The sequence below is a fragment of the Lampetra fluviatilis genome, chromosome 16 (assembly GCF_964198595.1).
Source record: "Lampetra fluviatilis chromosome 16, kcLamFluv1.1, whole genome shotgun sequence".
Classification (NCBI taxonomy): Eukaryota; Metazoa; Chordata; class Hyperoartia; order Petromyzontiformes; family Petromyzontidae; genus Lampetra; species Lampetra fluviatilis.
In genome coordinates, this window is record NC_136290.1 from 6362985 (window position 1) to 6386029 (window position 23045).

The 23045-nt window shown below is 51.4% G+C and overlaps 1 protein-coding gene across 3 annotated transcripts; it reads left to right on the forward strand.

Annotated features, from left to right (window-relative positions):
* Nucleotides 1-219: 219 nt before the first annotated feature.
* On the forward strand, nt 220-21463 carry ASPDH (aspartate dehydrogenase domain containing). Of its 3 annotated transcripts, none has more exons than XM_078863447.1 (8): nt 220-303; nt 1828-1905; nt 12517-12661; nt 14151-14235; nt 17045-17194; nt 18870-19111; nt 20402-20547; nt 21317-21463. In XM_078863447.1, exons 2-8 carry the CDS (start codon nt 1845-1847, stop codon nt 21352-21354), a joined length of 867 nt encoding a protein of 288 aa, XP_078719573.1. In that variant the 5' UTR covers nt 220-303; nt 1828-1844; the 3' UTR covers nt 21355-21463. The 3 variants fall into 3 exon arrangements, with proteins under 3 accessions (XP_078719573.1, XP_078719572.1, XP_078719571.1); XM_078863446.1 differs by lacking the exon at nt 220-303 and adding an exon at nt 831-868; XM_078863445.1 differs by lacking the exon at nt 220-303 and adding an exon at nt 967-989.
* The last annotated feature ends 1582 nt before the right edge of the window (nt 21464-23045 follow it).

Consider the following 23045-nt stretch of genomic DNA (forward strand, 5'->3'; position numbering starts at 1 on the left):
AAGTTTGGGGAGATCTTCATTGAGCAGTGGGGTTGTTGTTAGTAAATTGGGATGTCATCGGCAGGGCTCCCCTTACCGTGGTGGGAATTCGATACAAGGACCCAGACAAACCAACATTTGCCTTGCTCTGTGACAACTCAGCAAGCACTTCAGTTCCAGGTCAGGGTTCGTGGTGTGTGCAGGGGGCGTTCACAAGTTGTGCAATTACAGCCCTGGGGCCAGCTGCCGCCGGAGAGACAGAGAGACACAAACAGTGAGAGTGGGAGAGAGGTCTGTGTGAGACAGACACAGAGTGGGAGAGAGGTATGTGTGAGAGACACACACAGTGAGAGTGGGAGAGAGGTCTGTGTGAGAGAGACACACACACTGAGAGTGGGAGAGAGGTCTGTGTGAGAGAGACACACACTGAGAGTGGGAGAGAGGTCTGTGTGAGACAGACACAGAGTGGGAGAGAGGTATGTGTGAGAGACACACACAGTGAGAGTGGGAGAGAGGTCTGTGTGAGAGAGACACACACACTGAGAGTGGGAGAGAGGTCTGTGTGAGACAGACACAGAGTGGGAGAGAGGTATGTGTGAGAGAGACACAAACAGTGAGAGTGGGAGAGAGGTCTGTGTGAGAGAGACACACACACTGAGAGTGGGAGAGAGGTCTGTGTGAGACAGACACAGAGTGGGAGAGAGGTATGTGTGAGAGACACACACAGTGAGAGTGGGAGAGAGGTCTGTGTGAGAGAGACACACACACTGAGAGTGGGAGAGAGGTCTGTGTGAGACAGACACAGAGTGGGAGAGAGGTATGTGTGAGAGACACACACAGTGAGAGTGGGAGAGAGGTCTGTGTGAGACAGACACAGAGTGGGAGAGAGGTATGTGTGAGAGAGACACACACACTGAGAGTGGGAGAGAGGTCTGTGAGAGACACACTGAGAGTGGGAGTGGGAGAGAGGTCTGTGTGAGAGAGACACACACAGTGAGAGTGGGAGAGAGGTCTGTGAGAGACACACTGAGAGTGGGAGTGGGAGAGAGGTCTGTGTGAGAGAGAGACACACTGAGAGTGGGAGAGTGATCTGTGAGAGGGTGAGAGACACACTGAGAGTGGGAGAGTGATCTGTGAGAGACACACACAGTGAGAGTGAGATCTGTGAGAGAGAGACAGACAAGTGAGGCGTCTGTCTGGAGTGAGAGACTCGAAGAGAGCTGTGAGCGGGAAAGGACGCCTAGAAGGTCTGTCTGGGCTGCGAGACAGAGGGAGACAGCTGTGTAGGAAGCAACCCACAATCAATCTGGGCTGAATGAGGGACAGAGTCCTACAGAGACAGACATGGAGACAGGGAGGTGTGTGTGAGAGATACACACACAGACACGCACGGGAGAAGTCTGTTTTGTTTGAGTGAAAGTCAGCTACAGACAACATCGAGCTGTCTGAGAAGTAAGAGGCGGGACCGTGTGAGTGCAACATCCAGACGAGTAATCTGTCTGGAACTCGAGAAGCGACAGAGAGCCGACTGACGGCCAGACACACGCTTGTAAGTGAATGGGCAGAGAGGCCTTCACAGAGAGAGAGAGGGGGGCACGTGCAGAGAGTGAGGCTGGAGCAGAGTTGAATGAAGCGACACAGAGGCTAGAGGCAGATATGCGGGGAGATCTTGAACTTCTTTGGCACCGTACGTAGCCAACCGCGCTAATCGGAGGACGACGACACGTCGGCATATAACAATGGAGACGTGCAATTGTAGCGAAGTTGCGTGGCTGCAAGAGAGAACTAACGCGACAACAGAGAGCGCCCGGTGACGGAAGGCTTCCACGTGTGTCGATCCACCATCAGGATCCACGCGAACCAACATGTGCTCAGCCTCAAGCAACTCCCGCCGCCGGGTCGGCATCGTGGGATACGGCCACCTAGGTAATGTACCCATCCACCATCACGCCTCTCACCCCTCCCTCCCTCCGCGCTCTGCTCTTCCATCGAAAAGTCTCTCGCCTTGACCACCGCTCTCAGCGTGCCCTCGCAGAGGAGTTCACCACCCCAGGGGTTTGTGTCCTGCACCTCGCAATTCCCACGAGAGGCGCCCAGAGCCAAACGACAGTCGCATGCAACATTGGAACCTCATTTGCCAGTAAAAATATGATAATTGTTATTTTTTACCCTTCTATCTGGCAACAGAACTGACACCTTTTTACAAGGAGTCATGTTTGCATAGACCACAATACCTGCAGTCATAATGCAAATGTAATAAAAGACTTGACCACGATATCTGGCTCAGTGTCCTTTATTCGGTCCGTACTGCGTCCCCACACGGCTGTCTCTCTTATTCTCTCTGTGCTGGTTCCGATGTCACTCCAGTCCACATCAGCAGCCCCGCTGCTGTTCTTGTCGCTCTTGCAGCCCCACAGCAGCTCCGCTGCTGTACTCTCACACAGCTCCCTTGGCTGTTCCTGCTGCAGCTCTCACGGCCTCGTGCTGTCTCGCCTTCTCGTCGCTCCTGCGACTCCTGGCAGCCACTCCGCTGCTCCTCACACACAACCTTACTGCCTATCTCTATCTGCAGCTTTACACCTCCCAGTAGCTCCCTACTGTTCCCAGGGTTGGCTCCCGCTTCTGACGGTGCCCCCTCGGCTCGTACGCCCGCGTGGCCCCACACCTTTCCATTCACACCCCGACTGCCTTCTCCTTCCGGTTTACCCGCTTAAGGACCCCCTACCTTTCACCCACGTCACCTGGCTCCGCCTCCTCGTGACGTCACATCCGGAAGGTCGCTTTCGCCCGCATTACACCACCCTCCCCCATAGAAAAAACCCAGCCGACCTCGGCTGAACAACACCAAAGCGTAATGCGGTGAACCGACCTTCCCCCTTAAAGGACACTAAGCATGCAATATAACAACAAGAACAACACACAAGTAACATCGACGAACGTACGAAAGCATGCGATAAATACGATGGCAAGAACAAGAACAATAACAACATACAATCAACGAAACGTAAGCGATTTGGAACGAGTGCGGGTCGCCGGCCCGTCCCGGACGGTCGGCGGCCCACTTGTAGAACGGGGACGCGATGGAACACGAGAAATGACAGGGGGTAATTCCCCTGCTGCGATTGGGAGTCCACCGACATCTCGTGTCCCTGACGAATCAGTCTTGGTCATATTTGGCGAATGCGCCTGCAGCGGGGTCGGAAGGGTCGCCGGGCTTGAAGGTCCCGCAGCCTTGGCAGGCGCCCTCCGAGCAGGCCCACTCCTCCCCCGCGGTGTCACGGTCGGCCTGTCTGGAACAGGTACGACAGGCGCTCGAGCAAGATCAATGGACGCAGGCGGGGAAGAGTCAGAGTCAGCAGCAACAGACCCCGGCAAGGCAACATTGGGAGATGACGCATCACGTAGGGGAGCAACATATGGTTTCAACCGCGACGTATGAACAAACCAACGGCGAGAACCAAACTGAACGCGCGCCGACTGTGGATTGGGAACCTCAATGAGGCGCACAGGACCACGCCAAGGTTTGTGCAATTTAGGAGAGGTCCCCGGCCGCACCTGCGGGCAATGGAGCCAGGCCAGGTCTCCCACCTTCCAGGGGCACTCCCCCTCAGACCGCCGAGCATACCGCTCGTTCCGGGCCTGGGCTTTGGCCGTAGCCACGCGGGCGTTTTCCCGCGCCTCCGTAACCCGGCGAACCGTGTCCTGAATGTATTCAGGGAGTGGTTTACGAGGTCCCTTCACCCCAGTACCCAATTGCACATCCACCGGAGGCACGTTTTCCCGACCATACATAAGGTAAAACGGCGAATATCCTGTAGCCGCATGGGGCGTCATCCTGTACGCTGAAAGCACTCCGGGGATGTGCAGATCCCAATCCGATTGCTGTTCACTCACAGTATGGCAAAGCATGGCAGACAATGTCCTGTTCAGCCGCTCAACCATACCATCCGTCTGCGGATGGTATGGAGATGTCCGTATCTTCTTAGTCCCAAGGCCTGCGCACACTTCAGCCAACAATTTAGAAGAGAAATTTCGGCCCTGGTCCGTGAGGAGTCTCTCCGGCGCCCCCTTGTCCATAATGTACCCAAACAAAAAGGCGTCGGTGATGGCCGCGGCCGACTGATCGGGCAACGGCCAGGCCATCGGCCAACGGGAGAGATACTCGACCCCTACCAGCAAATATTTATTTCCCCTCGCCGATGGTGGGAAGGGTCCCAATATGTCCAGTGCCACCAATTCATTGACTCGAGACACCTGAATTGACTGGAGAGGCGGCACGTAAGGATGTTTAGGCGGCTTACGCCGGGCGCATTCAGGGCACGCGCGCACGTGCCCTACGACATCTGTCGCCATGCCGTTCCAAAAATAATGACGTTGTAACGTCAACAAGGTCTTCTGCACCCCTAAATGCAATAGTGTGTCACAATGGAGAGTTCTAATCAACTCAAATCGCAAGGACGTTGGTACCACCACACGCCAGCTTTCCTGGAACCTTTCTTGCCACATAAGCAGACCATCTCGGAGAGCGGTTCGCGGCCCCCCAGCCGAACTCGGACTCCCCTTGTCCCTCATAGACCGCTTCCGCATGGACAACAACGACTCGTCCATCATCTGTTCCCGAATCCAGACAGACCGCGGCAGATTCAAAACCCCATCAGTCGGTCCCGGTTCCATCGGAGTATCCGACTTCCCGACGGCCAACGTGAGCGGCTGAGGGGGGTTGAGAATCGGCGAACACCTATGCGTCCCCGACGCACATTTACAAGGGGCGCGCCCTGGTAATCTGGAAAGTGCGTCAGCGTTCGCATGGCGCACTCCCTTCCGATGTTGAATTTGGAAGGAAAACTCCTGCAGCGTGTCCAACCAACGTGCCCACTGTCCCGATGGCTGGTCCATTTTAAGTGCATATTGCAAGGCCGCATGATCCGTACGCACAATAAAAGAACGACTGTAAAGGTACGGTCGAAATTGCCGTAGGAAAAAAACAACCGCCAAAAGTTCTCTACGAGTGACACAGTAGCGTGTTTCCGCAGGCGACAAGACTCGGCTACCATACGCCACGACGTGCTCTACGCCCCCTTTAGACTGTGATAATACCGCCCCAATACCTGTGTCACTCGCGTCCGTATCGAGAATGAAAGGGCGATCAAAATCGGGATAATCCAATGTCGGGGCCGTAGCCAATAGATCGCGCAGACTCCGAAAGGCCGCCTCTTCCGGCTCTCCCCAAACAAATTTCCGTCCTTTACCCGTAAGGAGATGCAAGGGCCTCGCAATCGTCGCAAACCCCGGCACAAATCTTCGGTAATACGAGGCAAATCCCAAAAACCATCGAACATCCCCCACAGAGGCCGGAGTCGGCCAATCCCGGACACACGCCGTCTTTTCCGGATCCGTGGACACCCCCTCGGCACTCACAATGTGCCCCAAATAACGGACGGACCGTTGCAGTAGGTGGCATTTCTTTGGTTTGAATTTCAAATTGGCAGAGCGCATCCTCGTGAACACTGTCTCCAGCCGCGTTAAATGTTCCTCAAATGTGCGGCTGAACACAATAATATCGTCCAAATATATAAGACACGTCTCCCACTGCAACCCCGTCAAAACGAGCTCCATCAATCTTTGAAACGTAGCAGGGGCCGCATTCAATCCCATCGGGAGGCAGTTGAACTGAAATAACCCCTGCGGCGTACGGAATGCGGTTTTCTCCCGTGAGGACTCGTCAAGGGGAAGCTGCCAAAATCCCGAAGAGAGGTCCAGTGTGGAAAAGAACTTAGCCCCCGACAATGCGTCAAGGGAGTCGTCCATACGCGGCAGGGGGTACGCATCTGCCACCGATATCTTATTCAATTTCCGGAAATCGACACAAAATCTCAAGTTGCCATCCTTTTTCTTAACCAAGACCACAGGAGCGCCCCATGGGCTGTTAGATGGCGAATAATGTCCGCAGCCAACATGTCTTCCACCGCCCCCCGAACGTGTTCTCGCTCCGCTGGACTCATCCGATGCGAATTCAACCGAATAGGGGCAGCGTCGCCCGTCTCAATGTGATGGGAAAGCAACGATGTGCGTCCCAAATCCAAATCGTCGGAGCTGAATACATCCGAATACGTCAGCAACAATTTACGCAGCGCATCACGTTGCCCCACGGACAGGGAAGAATTTTCGTCACATAAGGTAGCGATCCAACGATTATCCGAACTCCTTGGCTCGGAAACACCAGCGACCACTCCTCGGCGATGCGGACAATCGTGCGTCGCGAACGCCGTAGTGGCATGTGCCACAACCGTACCGGCCGGAACACGGATGTTTTCCACCCCCGCATTAAGCACCTGTAAAACCGGTAATTGATCCGGCTGGACGATGGTCTGTGCCCCAACTAACGCCAATCCCGTTGTTATCGTGGCGGATGGTGACAACAAGACCCCTAATGCTCCTAGCCGATTGGGCAGGGGCTTCCGATACCGCAAGGGTATAAGCATCTGTGAACCAGGTGGGATGTCCACAGATGCGACGGACAGCGCCTGCACCTGTACGGCCGAAGCAGGTCGCCCCCAGGGCGACGGCAGAAACGAGATTCGACGGCCCCCCGGCAATTCAATACAATTCTCATTGATTTTAATCAAAATGGGCATCTTAGCCAAAAAATCCGTGCCTAGTAAGCAAGGAACCGCCAAAGATCTCGATATTAACACAACGCCCGAAGCCGACACATCCCCTATAGATATCTTAGCATCCACCTGGCCCACAATCCCCATACTACCCCCGTTTGCAGCGACGCAAGACCCATAAACCGGACGCACAGCCCCCGGCGGAATGCCCAACAGATGGAAAATGACATCCGATATAATAGTCGCAGACGCTCCCGAGTCGACCAAAATGCGCACGTCCACACCTTGTATGGACCCCGGTACAGTGGACGAACCCGTAGCGGCCGCGACAACTCTCCGTGCCAATTTGCGCCACTGCGTAACTGAATGACAAGGCCCCGTCGATGGCCTTTCTTTAACAACAACAATAGGATCGCGCAACACAGTTGGTGGGTGAGGTGTAAAGCCTTGCCGAGTGTCTGGTGCGTGCCGACATGCCTGTTTCGGAGGTTCCTTGGTCGGCTTGTCCGGTGTTGTGGGCTCCTGCTGCGGCGGACCCGGGAAGCGGGCCCAGCAATCTCTGGCGTAATGGCCCCTACGGCCGCAGCGGAAGCAATCGGCCTCGTTGCGCCGAAGCGCAGGTCCTGCGTCCCGGCGGCCCCGTCCCGATGGCGTAGCGCGCGGCCCCGGCCTTCCGCGTCCCGGCCATGGAGAGGAGGCAGCCGTCAGCTCCTGTGGACCCCGCTCATCCGGCACATAGATCGCCTTTGTGGGGTCCCACCCCATCGCGCCTCCTTCCTTGACGGGCCCACCCGTCCATGCCGCCACTTGCTTCCAGCGACGGAGATTAAACTGCGCGTCCAGACACTTTGATGCCGCCCGGGACGTGAGCTTCTCATGCCCACACACAGGCATGGGGATCCCCAGATCCCGAGACAGCTCCAGCATTTTTCCCAATATGAGGGGCTCGAGCAGATCCTGTGGCGTGTCAGGATATGCCGCCATGGCCAGCTCCAACACCGCACCCCTGAACGCCACGGGCGATTCTTCGGGTGCTCGTTGTCGTTGAGCGAATCGCCGATGCGCGTCGTCAGGTGGCTCATAGGCGTCGGCCATTTCCTCAAAAACTCCACATAACGTCTTCTTCTTATCGGCCGTTATGGAACGGAAAAATCGCACAGATTCGTCGTCCAGTAGAGTCGGCAACACTTCCAAGGCCTCCGCATCGGTCCATCTTGCTGAACGAACCGCCGCCAAAAATCGGCAGGCGAAAGCGCTCCAATCGCCCCCGATAGAGAATTCCTTAACCGTAGTAAGGTGGCGACTCCGACTCCTCTTCACGCCGTCTTCCAATGATGGTTGTTGTGGAGGTAAATTCAAAATGGCGTCGGCCCGCGGCGTGGCCAAGATGGCGGTTTGGCGCCGCGGAGCGCGCAAGATGGCGTCTTCTTGCCGCGTGGCCAATGGCGGCGGCAGGGCAGGCAACGTGGCGGCCCGTGGAGCACCTTCTCGTTCCATCGTCGTCCTTGGCGTAACGAGATGACACAGATGCGCCAGGACGTCCTTGAGTGTCTCCAGTTGTTCTGCCACCTGGTGCCATCTTTGCTCAGCGTCCGATGTTGTTGACGGACCCGCCATCGCGCCGACATCTTCCACGCCCGTCCCCGTGCTCGCCTCAGCAGGGCTCTCCTCCACCACCCCAGCAAAATCCGTGGTCGGAGGGAATTCGTCGTCGTCGGACGAAGAAGCCGATGCTGGCGCCGGGGGAATTTTCTTCCTTACTTGCTTAGACATGCCGTTTCACTTCTGACCCCAGTGTAATAAAAGACTTGACCACGATATCTGGCTCAGTGTCCTTTATTCGGTCCGTACTGCGTCCCCACACGGCTGTCTCTCTTATTCTCTCTGTGCTGGTTCCGATGTCACTCCAGTCCACATCAGCAGCCCCGCTGCTGTTCTTGTCGCTCTTGCAGCCCCACAGCAGCTCCGCTGCTGTACTCTCACACAGCTCCCTTGGCTGTTCCTGCTGCAGCTCTCACGGCCTCGTGCTGTCTCGCCTTCTCGTCGCTCCTGCGACTCCTGGCAGCCACTCCGCTGCTCCTCACACACAACCTTACTGCCTATCTCTATCTGCAGCTTTACACCTCCCAGTAGCTCCCTACTGTTCCCAGGGTTGGCTCCCGCTTCTGACGGTGCCCCCTCGGCTCGTACGCCCGCGTGGCCCCACACCTTTCCATTCACACCCCGACTGCCTTCTCCTTCCGGTTTACCCGCTTAAGGACCCCCTACCTTTCACCCACGTCACCTGGCTCCGCCTCCTCGTGACGTCACATCCGGAAGGTCGCTTTCGCCCGCATTACACCAACAAAAAACATAACTGGCGTCATCTGGTCCAACCCATGTGAGACTAGGCTCTAAGGAAAGCTGTCTCGGGTGTGGACCAATCAACTTCAAGGACAGTGCACATTATCAGAGTTGTGTTTTTTGTTTGCATTATGACTGCAGGTATTGTGGTCTATGCAAACATGACTCCTTGTAAAAAGGTGTCAGTTTTGTTGCCAGATAGAAGGGTAAAAAAACTATTATCAGGATTGCGGCCGTCGATTCTAACATGTGGACTTTGTCTGTGTAGTAGAGTTACCCACTCGATATTCACAAACTCGGAGAGCAAATTGTTAACAAGGTTTTCCCGCTCAAACTAACGGTCAGGGTCTCACAAGCTGTGAGAGCTGACCGTAAACAAGGTTTTCCCGCGTGACCAAACGGTCAGGGTCAGATAGGGTGAATTGGGATCGAAAAGCATATTGGGAACGACCAATCACAGGGTTCCACAAGGTGGCCTTGGATTGGACAACCCGGCCACGAACAAGTATAAAGCCAGAGCGCTGAGAGCTCTCGGGGAGTTGGACTACACGAAGACCCAAGACGGCGGAAGAAGCCTAGGACCCTGGACCAAGCCCTCCAGCCCTTATCAGGGCTAGGGTTCAGAGTAACCAGTGGTCGGGAGACATCTCCCTAGGTCCAGTCAGAGGACACTGAAAGAGCGTGTGATATGCCCGACGAGCTGGATGTCGCCCCGTTGGTACCTAATCCACAGCGCAGGCGTCTCATTCCTCCCGCAGATGATGCGGGACTGAGGGAGCCGTGCGAGCCACGAGTCTCTGCACGAAGGCCCCGTGAGCCGCCCAACATGTTTGCCAGGATGCCTGACCCGCCCAACATGTTTACCAGGATGCCTGACCCGCCCAACATGTTTGCCAGGCTGCCCGACCCGTCTGCTCCAAGGGTCCACGCAGAGAGGTCTCCTGCCCCTGCTGACATTTTTGCCAGGATGCCTGGTCAGCCTGCAGCCCGGAAAGGGGCACCCATCCCCTACGACGGGCCCGCGAAATACACACGGGCTAGATCGCGTCGCTTTTCTTGATTGCCCATCATTTTTTTTTGCGGCAGCTGAATGCTGCATGCGTTGTGCGTCGCGAATGTCGTTATTTGTGATTGGTTCTGACTATGTACATATGTTGCGTTGTTGATGGGGGGGGGTATTTATAGTGGGTGTTCCTGTTCTTGTTGGATGTTCCTGTTCTTGTTGGTTGTGGCACACACACACTTTGATTCATTGATGGGGATTTTCTGCTTGTAACAGCCGGGACGGCTGAGGCTTCCGAAGGGGAGGGTGATGTAGTAGAGTTACCCACTCGATATTCACAAACTCGGAGAGCAAATCGTTAACAAGGTTTTCCCGCTCAAACTAACGGTCAGGGTCTCACAAGCTGTGAGAGCTGACCGTAAACAAGGTTTTCCCGCGTGACCAAACGGTCAGGGTCAGATAGGGTGAATTGGGATCGAAAAGCATATTGGGAACGACCAATCACAGGGTTCCACAAGGTGGCCGGGGATTGGACAACCCGGCCACGAACAAGTATAAAGCCAGAGCGCTGAGAGCTCTCGGGGAGTTGGACTACACGAAGACCCAAGACGGCGGAAGAAGCCTAGGACCCTGGACCAAGCCCTCCAGCCCTTATCAGGGCTAGGGTTCAGAGTAACCAGTGGTCGGGAGACATCTCCCTAGGTCCAGTCAGAGGACACTGAAAGAGCGGGATATTAAGTAGCCTGTAGGGTACGGGGGCTTGTACGTTCTGAGTGTAACGGGTGAGGGGACCGTATACCCCTCAGTGCATAGGGACTGTGTTAATAAGACGAATAAAAGTGTGTGCTACAAAAGACGTTGAAGAGTCCGTCTGTACAACACTACATCTGCAACACGAGCGGTTGTGACCTCAAGCCACCGAATCTCTTTGGCGATTTTTCGAGCGACCCGTTTCTTCACGTGCTGCGTGCAACACTCGCGAGCTACGATTCATCGTCACGTCCGACGCGTGGTTTTCCCTGTTGCGCAACGACTCGCTCGCACGTGGACAAAGCAGTTGCCAGGCGATGGCTGATTACGTGGCGTGATTTTTGAGGTGCGATTTGGTCGAGCAACCTGTAGTACAGGCAACATGAAAATCAGAACATTTATGTTTCCGGGAGGAATCTGATGAGCTATGAAGCTCTTTTTGTTCACAGATGTCCATGCTGCGCCCCAAGCAGGGTTGCCAATTCGGCGATTTTGTCGCTACATTTGAACGATCCTTTGAGTTTTCCCTGACGACGACATTTCGTCAAACCGACGATAGCGACAATAATCTTGCGACTTTCTGGGACCAGTATATTTGACAGATTTTCAAGCTCTTTGTATTACTTGGTGAATTGTCGAGTGCGATTTTTTTTTCACGAGGTCTTCTCACTATACCCAGCGTCTTGGAGGTGACCGTCTTTGTTCGATGGCTAGCCAAAAGCAGTTTCTTGAAGAGCTCAGCAATGTATTGTGGTTCATTTGTGGCAAGCACTTTGTGTGTAAGGAAGCAAATATGATTCCTACAAAGCAGTGACCATTGAATTCCATCAGCCCACGCCCTAGTGACTCATCTTTCCTGCTGCAATGAGAATCATCTGGCATTACCGATATAGACGGCTCTACGGGGGTGATGTTGTCCAGAGGCCAGTGCAGAAACACATTTCTGCAGAGGGAGCTGGTAGGAACGTTGGGTTGCTCGGTCATTGGCCAGGGTCAACGGCGGCGTGGTGTATTCCGCAAATATGGCCGACTGTGAGGGCGGGCACAAGCCGGCGTGAGTAGGTTAAACGTTGAGTTTTATAAGGGCACCACGGGGTGACCAGCCCCTCCTCACCCAGCCCCACCCCTCCCACCCTCCCCACCCAGCCCCACCCTCCCCACCCAGCCCCTCCCCACCCTCCCCACCCAGCCCTCCCCTCCCCACCCTCCCCACCCAGCCCCACCCTCCCCACCCAGCCCCTCCCCACCCTCCCCACCCAGCCCTCCCCACCCAGCCCCTCCCCACTCTCCCCACCCAGTCTCTCCCCACCCTCCCCTCTTCACCCAGCCCCACCCCTCCCATTTTTGGATACACGACGGACGGACACAATAATCCTCTGCGGGCTGGTGTAACCAGGAGGTTCCTACCAGTAATATCCATTGCTGTACTGTACTCTGTGTGGACGTTCACAAAAGAGCAGTTCGTTTATATATAAGCGATAATTATCGACTGATGGTGATTCGTTAATTGGTTTAAATCACTCGGAATGCGCCAAATCTCTTAAGATATCGTTAGCTGAGCTGGTTTGAGCCTGGATAGTGCTCGGATCGGCGGCCACCATGCACAAAACATGCATTGTAGGCTTCTGGGAGGCTACGTTGTCACCGAAGAGGAGTGTGTAAACATTCATTGTTGTACTATACTATGCTCCAGACATCTATGCTCCTTGTCTTCACCAACCCGCACTGACGAGCGCGGTGAAGCATTTCCAAGTAACCCACACGACCTGCACGGCGAGGAGATGCCCTCATCCAGCAGCGGATCTGCAAAACGACTTTCTCTATCCACAGGGGAGTACCTGGTGCGGGAGCTGCAGAGGGAAGGCGGAACACACGGCCTGGAGCTCGCCTTCGTGTGGAACCGGAGTGCTGAGCGCATGCAGGGAAACGTGGAGCCGGATCAGCAGCTGCATGACTTGGAGCGATTTGCCGAGAGGTGAGTTGGCCCTGACCATGAATTCCACAACATCTGGTGAACCTTCAGTATTGCCACGGGAGTTGGGAGATTTTTGCAGGAATTGCAACGCAGTTCCTGAAATTATATCCTCTATGATGCCTGCAGTAATCTTACCCAGTTACGAAGGTTTCTAGATTCCATCCGGGATGATTGCTGCATTCACATTTTGTGAGTTCGAGATTCCATCTTGGGTTATTCCTGCAGGAATCAATGAATTAATGCAGAAAACATCCAGGATGTAATGTAGGAATCTCATCCTGAATGATTTTTGCAGAAATCCTATTTGCTTCTTAAAAGTCCACCCTGGATTATTCCTGCAGGAGCCATTTGTGATCCCTCAAATCAATCCTGGATTAACCCCTGCAGGAATCATACACAATTTCTAGATTCCATCCTGGACGATTTATACAGGAATCGAGATTCTTCGATCGCCGATTACCATGTTAACATTTCCAACCATTTGCATGGGATTCTAGCGGCTGATTCTTCCATAAGCGATATGAGCAAACAGAACACGACATTCTTTTGAGATTTTATTCCAAATCCATCTCGGCGAAACTTGAGCGATGCTTAGCACCAATACATAGATGTGTGTCACCCACGACCATTAGTTCCTGAATAAGCACGTGCGTACGCTTGCCTATTGAAATCCACGGTGGGCGCGGGGTGTCCGCATTTACCTCTTGCAGTTTGAGTCCTTATTTTATCAAGTTTACAGCTCTCTTTCAGGCCACTGCTAAATGTAAGTATGTTGAACTTCTTTCGCGCCGTACGTAGCCAACCGTGCTAATCGGAGGGGCTTAATGAAGTCTTCCCCCATGCTGTGTTGGTCATGGGGGTTCCTTTGACCATACTTCACCATACTCGTCGGTGCATGGTGGTGAAGAGGAGGAGGACCATAATGAGATCAGATATCACTTGCTGTCCATGTTCGCAGTGGCCGGAACCCAAACTCAGGTCACCGGGTTAATATCATAGCACTGTGCATGACCCACTGCCACTTCCCAGTAAATTGAATGTTGTGCCAACGTTGAGCAAACGGTTCCAATCGCTTGCTAACGTTGGCCCGACGTTGGCCAAACGTGGCATGTTTACAGAGTCCTCTCCCCAATCGTTTGCTGTAGCGACCTTAAGGGTCGCTTGCTAATATCACTCGCCCTGGCGCTGTGTGTGTGTGCGCGTAGCGCTTAGCGCACGCTGCTACAAACCTAGCGACTTGAGTTCGATTCCCCGCTTAAGGCCAACACCAATGACGATTATCTGAACCTCCCCTAGGTCAACTCGGCCTCAATTAATACCTGGTGCGGTGGAAACATCGCCACTGGGGAGACAAAGGCGGCCGGGCGTGGTCTTGACCACCCACCCCATCGTATGCCGCGCCGGCCTTCACAGGTGCTCGCTAACAGCACTTGCCCCCAACGGTCTGTTAAGGCTATACGGGGGATCTTTGTCTTTGTGTTTTGCACAGGAGGGCAGATCTTATTGTGGAGGTTTCTCATCCAAACATCTCCAGGGACTTTGGGGAGAGGTTCCTGCAGCACGCAGACTACTTGGTGAGCTGGGGTCATGGGCACACGTTCGCGGCGTGTCCTCGGACAGCAGCAACAGCAGCAGCAGCTGGGGTGGAGAAGTGAGGTGCACGTGTGGCATCGACAACGCTTTTCTTGTGGAGTCAGTGAAGCCGGCGTTGGGGAGATAAGCATTTGCACTTAAGTTTTGGGATGTGACTCATTTCCTTGTGGCGATACATTTTTGTTGTTCGCGCTTTTTATTGTGGCGCAATATCTTAATTTTTTAATATTTTTCTCGGTAGTAAGGGTTTTAATTTGCTTGGTAGTGGCTGTATATGGGATTTGGTCCTCATATATTATAATTAATGTGCAGCGTTGTCAGGTGCTATTAGCATGAATGACACTTTATTAAATAAAACCTTTCTTATTGTATTATCAGTCCCTCCAGAAAAACGCGGAATTTTTTGGTGATTGTTGCGGGCAAAAATCGTTGATTATGCGGCACGTTTTCTTAAAAAAATGCGATGGAATATGCGGGATATTTATGCAATTTTACGCAATTAAATTTCGGGAACTTGCAAAAATTGCGGGAACTTGCAAAAACTGCGGTTGATGAAAAAGAGAAAATAAAGTGATTCCCCCAACACCCTATTCACTAGGCTACTACTTTAATGTAAAGAGTCATTTCTTATTACTTCCTATGATAAGCAAGCATACTACATCACAGAAAGTGCTGGGAATATTTAAGTTCTCATCTTGTTTTATTTCAGACCTTAACAAACAGATGGCTCAAACTTACAAAACATTGAGTCGAACAAGTTCTGTAGCTTTACAAAATGAATATGCTACAACTTCTGTAAAATTTAATAAATAAAATATTAAAAAATAAAATGTGTGCTTCCTGTTTTGCAGAGGTAGCTATACAAAACAGACATCTTCTGTTAAAATAAGTGTTTTCAGTGCACAGTAACGTAAGCAATACAGTAACAGTACAGTCTTACAGTAATGTAAATTTACATACTACTGTCCAGCGTCGACTTCCGCCTGTGGTCCAACACGCAGTTGCACGGAGTGCAAAATAATTTGCCCCCACTGTCATGTAACACACTGGGAAACTGCTTTGCGCGGTCTTTTGCGCTTATGTTTGTTGGCAAATGAGAAAGATTTGCGGGCTTCATCATGGTTTCATTGGCATCGCGGGGTTTGCAGCTTTTCAATGATGTCGCGTAATGAGTGACGTCCATTCATAACGTTCCCATGGCAACAGGGGAAATGGCTGCGCTTGTGTGAAGTAAACGCAACATTTTTCAACTTTCTGCTAAGATATATGTGACTTTTTGCAACGAAAATGCGGGGATTATGAAATCATGCAAGCCCGCATATTTTGCGCGCGGAAATCTGCAATTTATGCGGCGAAAGTGCGGCGTATTTGAAAAAACGCGCCCCCCGCATAAATATGCGGACTTTGGCTGATTTTGCATGGAATCATGCGATCGCATAATCGCGTTTTTCTGGAGGGACTTCATTATTCATACTACTAACGACGGGTATTTGTAATCCTATATTATCACGCCTCTTTTGGTGTGTGATATGATTACTGTTGCTCGGCTGGTAGCGTAAGCTAAGTATATTTTATGATTACCCTAATTTTGTGCTCAACAACTGTTACAAAATAATCCCAACAACAAACGCAGAAACGAATTACAGCAATACCCCGATTTACGTCTTCCCATTTTATGTCATTTTGCGTCGCCTCAACGTCATCCATCCTCTCTCGACGTCCTGTCGCCTTTCAGCCTCCGCCTCCACCACCACCCTGGAAGTCGCGTGGATTCACAACTCTTTGGTTCTTTCGGTAAAGTCACGTAGGTAGAAAAATAAAATAAAAACAAAAATAACAAATCACGACGTTTCGATCGCAACACAAGCAGTCGTCCTCAGGCGGAAAAAAATAATCCAGCAGTGGAACTGCCGGTTCAAGCCTAAGGACGACCGCTTGTGTTGTGATCGAAACGTCGTGATATGTTATTTTTTGTTTTATTTTATTTTCCTACCTACGTGACTTTACCGAAAGAACCAAAGAGTATGGATTCCTGCAGTCACGAAAGCTTCCAATCAAGATTGGATTCACAACGTTTCAATGTTTGTCGTCGCACCTTTCAGGAACGCATCCCCCGACGTCATTTTCAAAAGCAAACCTTGCACGCATGTACGTACGTTGAACTTCTTTCGCACCGTACGTAGCCAACCGTGCTAATCGGAATCAGAATCTGTATTTATGCTGGAGGAATCCGATGAGCTATAAAGCTCTTTTTCACAGATGTCCAGTCGGGGCAGGTCAGAACGTTACAACAACAAACAATACAAACACACGATTGGAGTGCAAAGTATAGGAAACGTAAACAAATCACCTAAAATATACAAATAAAACTTACCTATTGGTGATTGAATGGTAGTTCGTTCAACTTTTTTCGCACCGTACGTAGCCCACCATGCTAAGGATGATGATGTTGATGATATTCTTAGGTTTTTTCGGTAAAGTCACGTAGATAAAAAATAAAAAAAAGTAAAATAAAAATGTAATAATTTATTTGTATTTTATTTTATTATATTATTATTTTATTTTTTATATATTTTATTTTTCTACTTTTATTAATTTAATTTTTTATCTACGTGACTTTACCGAAAAAACCTAAGGATATGAATCCTTGCAGTCACGAAAGCTTCAAATCTAGGATGTTGATGATGTCCGTATGTACGCTGAACTTTTTTCGCAACCGCACGTAGCCAACAGTGCTAATCCAGAGGCGGCGCTGGTAACGACGTCAAAGTCTCTCCCGCTACGGCCCAGGTGGGCTCTCCGACGGCCCTGGCCGACGCGGCGACGGAGAGGCGGCTGCGCGAGGCGAGCGCCACGCACGGCCGCACGCTCTACGTGCCCACTGGGGCCTTCTGGGGAGGAGACGACATCCAGAAAATGGCCGACCGAGGCACGCTCAAGGTCCCCAGCGCTTGAACTTTTAAGAAAAAAAGATATCTTACAATAATCTTTTTTTTTCAATCCTTTATATTAAGTTCGCTTGCTTGCTTGCTTGCATGCTTGCTTGCATGCTTGCTTGCTTACGACCGTGCAAATCTTTCGGTCGTTTTTTAACCCACTTCCCGTGATCCAATCGAGCTGACATTTTCCACACAGACTCGTTGTGCGAGACAATTAATGTTCGTGAAAAAAAATTCCCAACATTTTACACTTTTTAGGCAAAAAAAATGTATTTTACATATATTCAAATAGAACGCACAGTGTAAGAGCCCAGAGCGTAACCCCTCCACAGGCCGTGGCGGAGTAGCGCAGTTGGTAGCGCCCTCGCTTCCCATGCCAAAGGTCGCGGGATCGATCCCCGCATCCTCCACAGGCGAATATATTTTTTAATCCCTTTATATTAAGTTCGCTGCCACGCATATAAAGGATTTATAGTGAAAAACTTCGTTTTTACGGGTTATACTTATTTTACGTCGGCTTGTAATGCGCACGGTGCTTGCTCGCCATCGTAGGCAGAGAGAACGGCTCCAAGAGGCGCGAGGAGCCGCAGAAAAGTGGGCAAGGCAGCAGCCAGGTGGTGAGCCGGCACTACCAACGGTTGCCCAAGCTCTGCGGTCATCTCTGTATTAAGATGTTATCGGTCAGTTAATGAGTTTTTACACGTGGAAGGAAACCGGAGCACCTGGAGAAACACTTGCGAGGGGGCAACACTCTATCCCATACAGGTAGAACAGGTGCAGTCTACATTTCGCTTTGCCGCGTTCTACTGGCGAGCCAGGGAATGGCTTCTCGACACCCGCGGGAATGGAGTTTCACAACATTTGTGTGATCCACCAACGATCGCCTCCACAGTGCTGAATTACAAGCGTGCATAGCCACCAACCGCTCGGACAAAATATAAGTTCTGGTACGCAAACAGGTGTCATGCGACAGGGTGGAGAGCTGTTGTGCCATGCGTTTGCATTGAGTTGTAGCCTGTAATCATTGTCTTATATTTGTGTGTCCCTGCGTTAGCGGTGGTTTGTGCATGTTGGCACTTTGTGGCCTTCATTGCAAGTTTGCTTACCACTGTTCAATATGTCGCTCGGTATGTATGCCACCTGATACTCGGCAATTTGAATTACCTGACATGAACAACATACCGGCATTTATCAATCGTATGTTTAGGTCACATGATCTAGGGCAGGGGTCAGCAACTAAAATAACAAGAGCAGTTTTTTTTCAAATTCGATAAAAAAAACCCTAAATATTTCAAGAGTCGCAATGCGTGTGGTGAATACGAGAGAGCGGCCCTTAATAAATAACGCCACAAAGCAGTCCTTATAGAGCCGCATGCGGCTCCGGAACCGTGGGTTGCCAACCTCTGATCTAGAGAATAGCCACAATGCCATATATCCCACCACTGTTGGTAGCCTAGATACAGTGGTGGTGGTAACTTCACATTCCTATGGAGGGGACCAGTCCCTCTTTAGGAATGCGAATAACGAGGGAATGCTGTCTCACTATAGAGCTCCCTGTAGTGGAGGCCCCTTCCGCTTGCAGTGGTGAGAGCAAAATGTCGCGGGGCCGCACCTTTACCGTTTTAACCTTTGCCTGATTGTGCACCTCCCCCTTTGGGCCCGTTTTGCCTACGCAGGCCCTGACCGTCACGATGACCAAACACCCGGCGAGCTTCAAGCTCGAGGGTGCCCTTCGGCAGGCGAATGCTCAGTCACTGGCGGAAGGCCCAGGGGCTGCTCGCCGCGTCTTGTACGAGGGCCCCGTGCGACGCCTCTGCCCTCTGGCCCCGAACAACGTGAACACGATGGCGGCCGCCGCCATGGCCGCGCACAACCTGGGGTTCGACGGCGTGACCGGCCGACTGGTGGCCGATTCGAGGTGCGTGCGTGCGTGCGAGCGGCCGCTCAAGCGCAGCTCGTCTTTTTGCGACCGGTCATGTATTTGGTCGGTTTTAAACTAAAGTATACTGAAACAAATTTTTATTTTAGCAGGTAAGGCCCACTGAGCTGTTTAGCTCTTTTTCAGAAGCGACCTGGCGACAAATGATAGCTCAACCAAGTGGCTCATCGCGTGGAAATGTATAGCAGCCAAATACTGTCAACGCACGTTGATTGTGAACTGGCGACTGTTGTGCCCATGGCACGCCGCGCGAACGGGGAGTAGGGACGAGGATTATGATGCGCGGGTAAATAAACGGAACGGGAAAGGGGAGAAGAGAAAGAAAGTGGAAGTAAGAGGAAAAGGATGGAAATGTGTACAAAGGGTCAGGAGAGATGAGTAGAGGGAGGAAGAGGCGACACGAGGCGCTGGACGCTGCTGCACGGAGCAGCGTCTGTTTTTTTCCACAAGGGGCGGGAGAGGGGGAGGAATTCAAAGTGAGAGTGGCCACACAGAAGTCACGTGATCTACTGTACAGATGTCCCAGAATGTTCCTCAACTCATCTGTTCTCAGAAGCTAAGCAGGGGCAAACCTGGATAGTGCTTTTATGGGTAACCACCGTGTGCATCAAACAGGTGTTACAAGTGGCAGCGAGGTTACGTTGTGGGCAGTAGAGGGCGGTGCGGCAAATACATTGTTGTACTGTACTACGCTTTGGAATCTATGCTCCCTGCCTTCACCAACCCACAGATGCATGGATGATCCACCAATCTGTGCCACAGACGTGGAGAATTACAGGCGTAGATCATCACTACCTTCATTAAAGCCTGGCTATCTGGGTGACTTTGATCACGTAGGCTTTCGTGACCAATGTTACGATTTATATTGAATTATTGGGTTAGATCATTTCAGTAAAATGCGTGTCGTAAACCCTCTTCGACTCGACTTGAACAACATTTTCCGATTTCTGGCAACTGCCTGATGATGCTGGTTGTAATCACCAATGAAACGTCCGTACTCAATTGGTAAGTGTCATTAATTGCTCTCCAACACACCGGTGGTGCTGCTGAAGCAGTGATAAATCGGCACGTTTGTTCATCACGCGGCAACTTTTATGAATTGGCTGTGTCAGGTGGAGGAGGGTTTAGACCACACATCGTACTCACGCAGCGATCTGACCCAAAAACCAATTGCGAATCAGGATGACTTCGGTAGTCTGCAGTCGAGGAGTTCTAATGCGATTTCTTCTGTAACCCGCAATCCCGAATAACTCTCGTTCGTGTTCCCAGCCTGCCGGACTGGCACATCGTGGAGATCGAGGTGAGGGGCATGGGGGATCCTCCCTTCAGCGTGACGACCACTCGGCGCAATCCCGCGCTGCCCGGCGCTGTAACTGGGAATGCAACTTACGCTTCGTTCCTCAGCAGTTTGCTGGGTAGGTCTCATCACCGGCTGGGAATTGACGCTGTCGGTGTGATGATATACTGCTTGAACAAAAACAATGTGTGAATCCGTGCCCAAACGAGCATTGAATGGTGCTCGTCTATGTTGGTGGTCCTGAGCCAGTGATGGATATATCTGCATTCCTTTGCCAGGGACACTTTTCTCAACAGGACAACCATCGATGACTTCCCACCAAATGGTGCGACCCCAACTAGGTGGTGCTCATTTTTATCATCCCAATGCAGTGACATTGATGCTGCTACTATTTCACACCTGATGATGATTGCTTATGTTGCAGTCGAAACGTCGTGAGAATTTTTATTGTTTTATATTTCTTTTATTTTATTATTTTCCTTCTACGTGACTTTACCGAAAGAACCAAGAATATGCTGCTCCTGTTGTTGATGATGTGACTGATGATGCCTGCTTGTTAAATGATGATATTCATGACAATGATGGTGGTGAAAGATTTGAACTCACGACCTCATGATTGAGAAACGTGCGCATTATATTTTCACACACCTTCAGTTGCATTTCTCTTGGTCCATGGTATAATAAGTCCACGTAAAGTATCATCTTAACGACAAGTCTCACTGAAGGTGCACGTCTACAACCAGCTACTCAAATGGATGCAAGACATCACAAAGCTTCTCCTCTGCTGGACGCACCGCCGATTAGGACAGTTGTCAATGTACGGTGCGAAAGAGGTTCAACATACGTACGCACATATCGTTACTTTGATTCCCCTGCGTGTGTTGCAGGAGCCAAGGGCCACGGAGGCCGCGTGTGTCTCTGCTGAGTCTCGGCAGCTCACAGCTGACAACCTCTTGGACCACCCCACAAATCGCAACCACCACACCTGAGCTATACGACACGCCGCTACTACAATAATCGTGCTGGATGAACAAAATTATGAATAGTAATAAAACGCAATGCCTGTGATCAAACAATCTGGAATGTGTCCAATCTTGTCCCATTACGGAAGCCAAGCAGGGTTGTGCCCAGATGCTTGGACGATGTTGTAAGCTGTTGTGAGGCTAAGTGGTGGGCAGTCGAGGGCAATGCAGCAGGGTCCACTGTATTGTGCTTCTATGCCTCCACGGCTCGCAATGATCAGCGTGATAACGGTCAAATAACCCCCATTACTCGCATGTCACTGTGTCGTGGGTATACCATTGAACAGATTAGTTGAGTATAAATATCCATTCGTTGCTGTGGTAGCATGACCTTTTGTTTGCTGCGTGTTTTCATTGAAATTAATTTGACACCACAGACAGGGAGTCGGACTTTACTTGAGAGCTACGTAACAACGAGAACCCCATGGGAAGAAGGCCTTGAGGGTGGCTCTAAATGTGCCGGCAGGTCTTGGGTTTAACGCGGCGGTGTTAATTGCAAGGCCCGCAGGCCACTGGCGGCCCCTGATGGCCTTTAGTGCGGCCCCTGACGTGTGGCCCACGACAAAACACAACGAGTGAAAAGAGCCCTTGCGGGCGCTGTGGCGGCCCTCACACTGATGATGTCCTATTGGGGAAAATTAGATAACACTGGTTTAACGGGAAGGTCTACACTTCTTCGGATTTTTCCCAGTTGGTTTGATGTCGTGACATCCCGCGAGAAGTTGGCTGGCATAACGTTGACAAGAACGGGGTAGCCATTTGGTGGGAACGCGTTGCAGTGTGCCCGTTATTGTTCGAAGGATGCTGTTGATCTGGTCGTCCAATTTCAGTGTTGGTGCTTGATGCCCAGACTGAAACTTTTTATATATTTACCAGGTAAGGCCTACTGAGTTATATTGCTCTTTTTAGGAAGTGACATGACCACAAATGATAGCTTAACGAAGTGGTTTGTCATGTGGAAATGTATCGCAGTCAAATACTCTTAACGCATGTTTCTAAAGGTGGGGTGAAAAACCGGAGGAGCCGGAGAAAAATCTACGGGGAGAACACGCAAACTTCAAATATACAGCAGGCGTCAGGGTCTGGATCGAGCCCACGACCTCTTGCATACCAGGCGAGGTAGTTAACATCTCGGCACTGGACCAGAAGAGGGCGGCTACACGTAGAGTTCATCTGGCGGCTGCCCGTGTTGTTGCGGTCAGTTATCGAATCAGAATCCCCTTTCACGTGTTTTTTTCGCACACCTTTCCGATCTGTTTTTTCAACGTGATGCTTCTGGCTAATGTTGTGCCTAATTATTTAGGGTAAGGCTCGTTTTTTTACAGGGTTACCAATTAAAGTCACGTCCAAATGGCCGAAGGAAAGTTGGTTGGACGTTTTGATATTCGTTTGATATTCGCAATGAAAGCACTTAGAATCCGATACAAATCATAGAGCACTCGAACGCTTTTAATCCCATAAGAATAATCCTGCAACACGCCATATTGCTATGACGCCAGAACAAAAGCACTGAGCCACTCCATTCCAACAGTAATGTGAAGGAACCCCTTCGGTTTCCAACTGGGTGTTTATGTCGCGGTAATTGATCACTATC

What these genes read in the sequence shown, in the direction of transcription:
- ASPDH (XM_078863447.1), top strand. Translation starts at nt 1,845, where the DNA reads ATGTGCTCAGCCTCAAGCAACTCCCGCCGCCGGGTCGGCATCGTGGGA. An exon ending in TGCAGCACGCAGACTACTTG is followed by an intron (nt 14,236 to 17,044) that starts GTGAGCTGGGGT and finishes GCTACGGCCCAG; the next exon opens with GTGGGCTCTCCGACGGCCCT. An exon ending in CGACTGGTGGCCGATTCGAG is followed by an intron (nt 19,112 to 20,401) that starts GTGCGTGCGTGC and finishes TCGTGTTCCCAG; the next exon opens with CCTGCCGGACTGGCACATCG.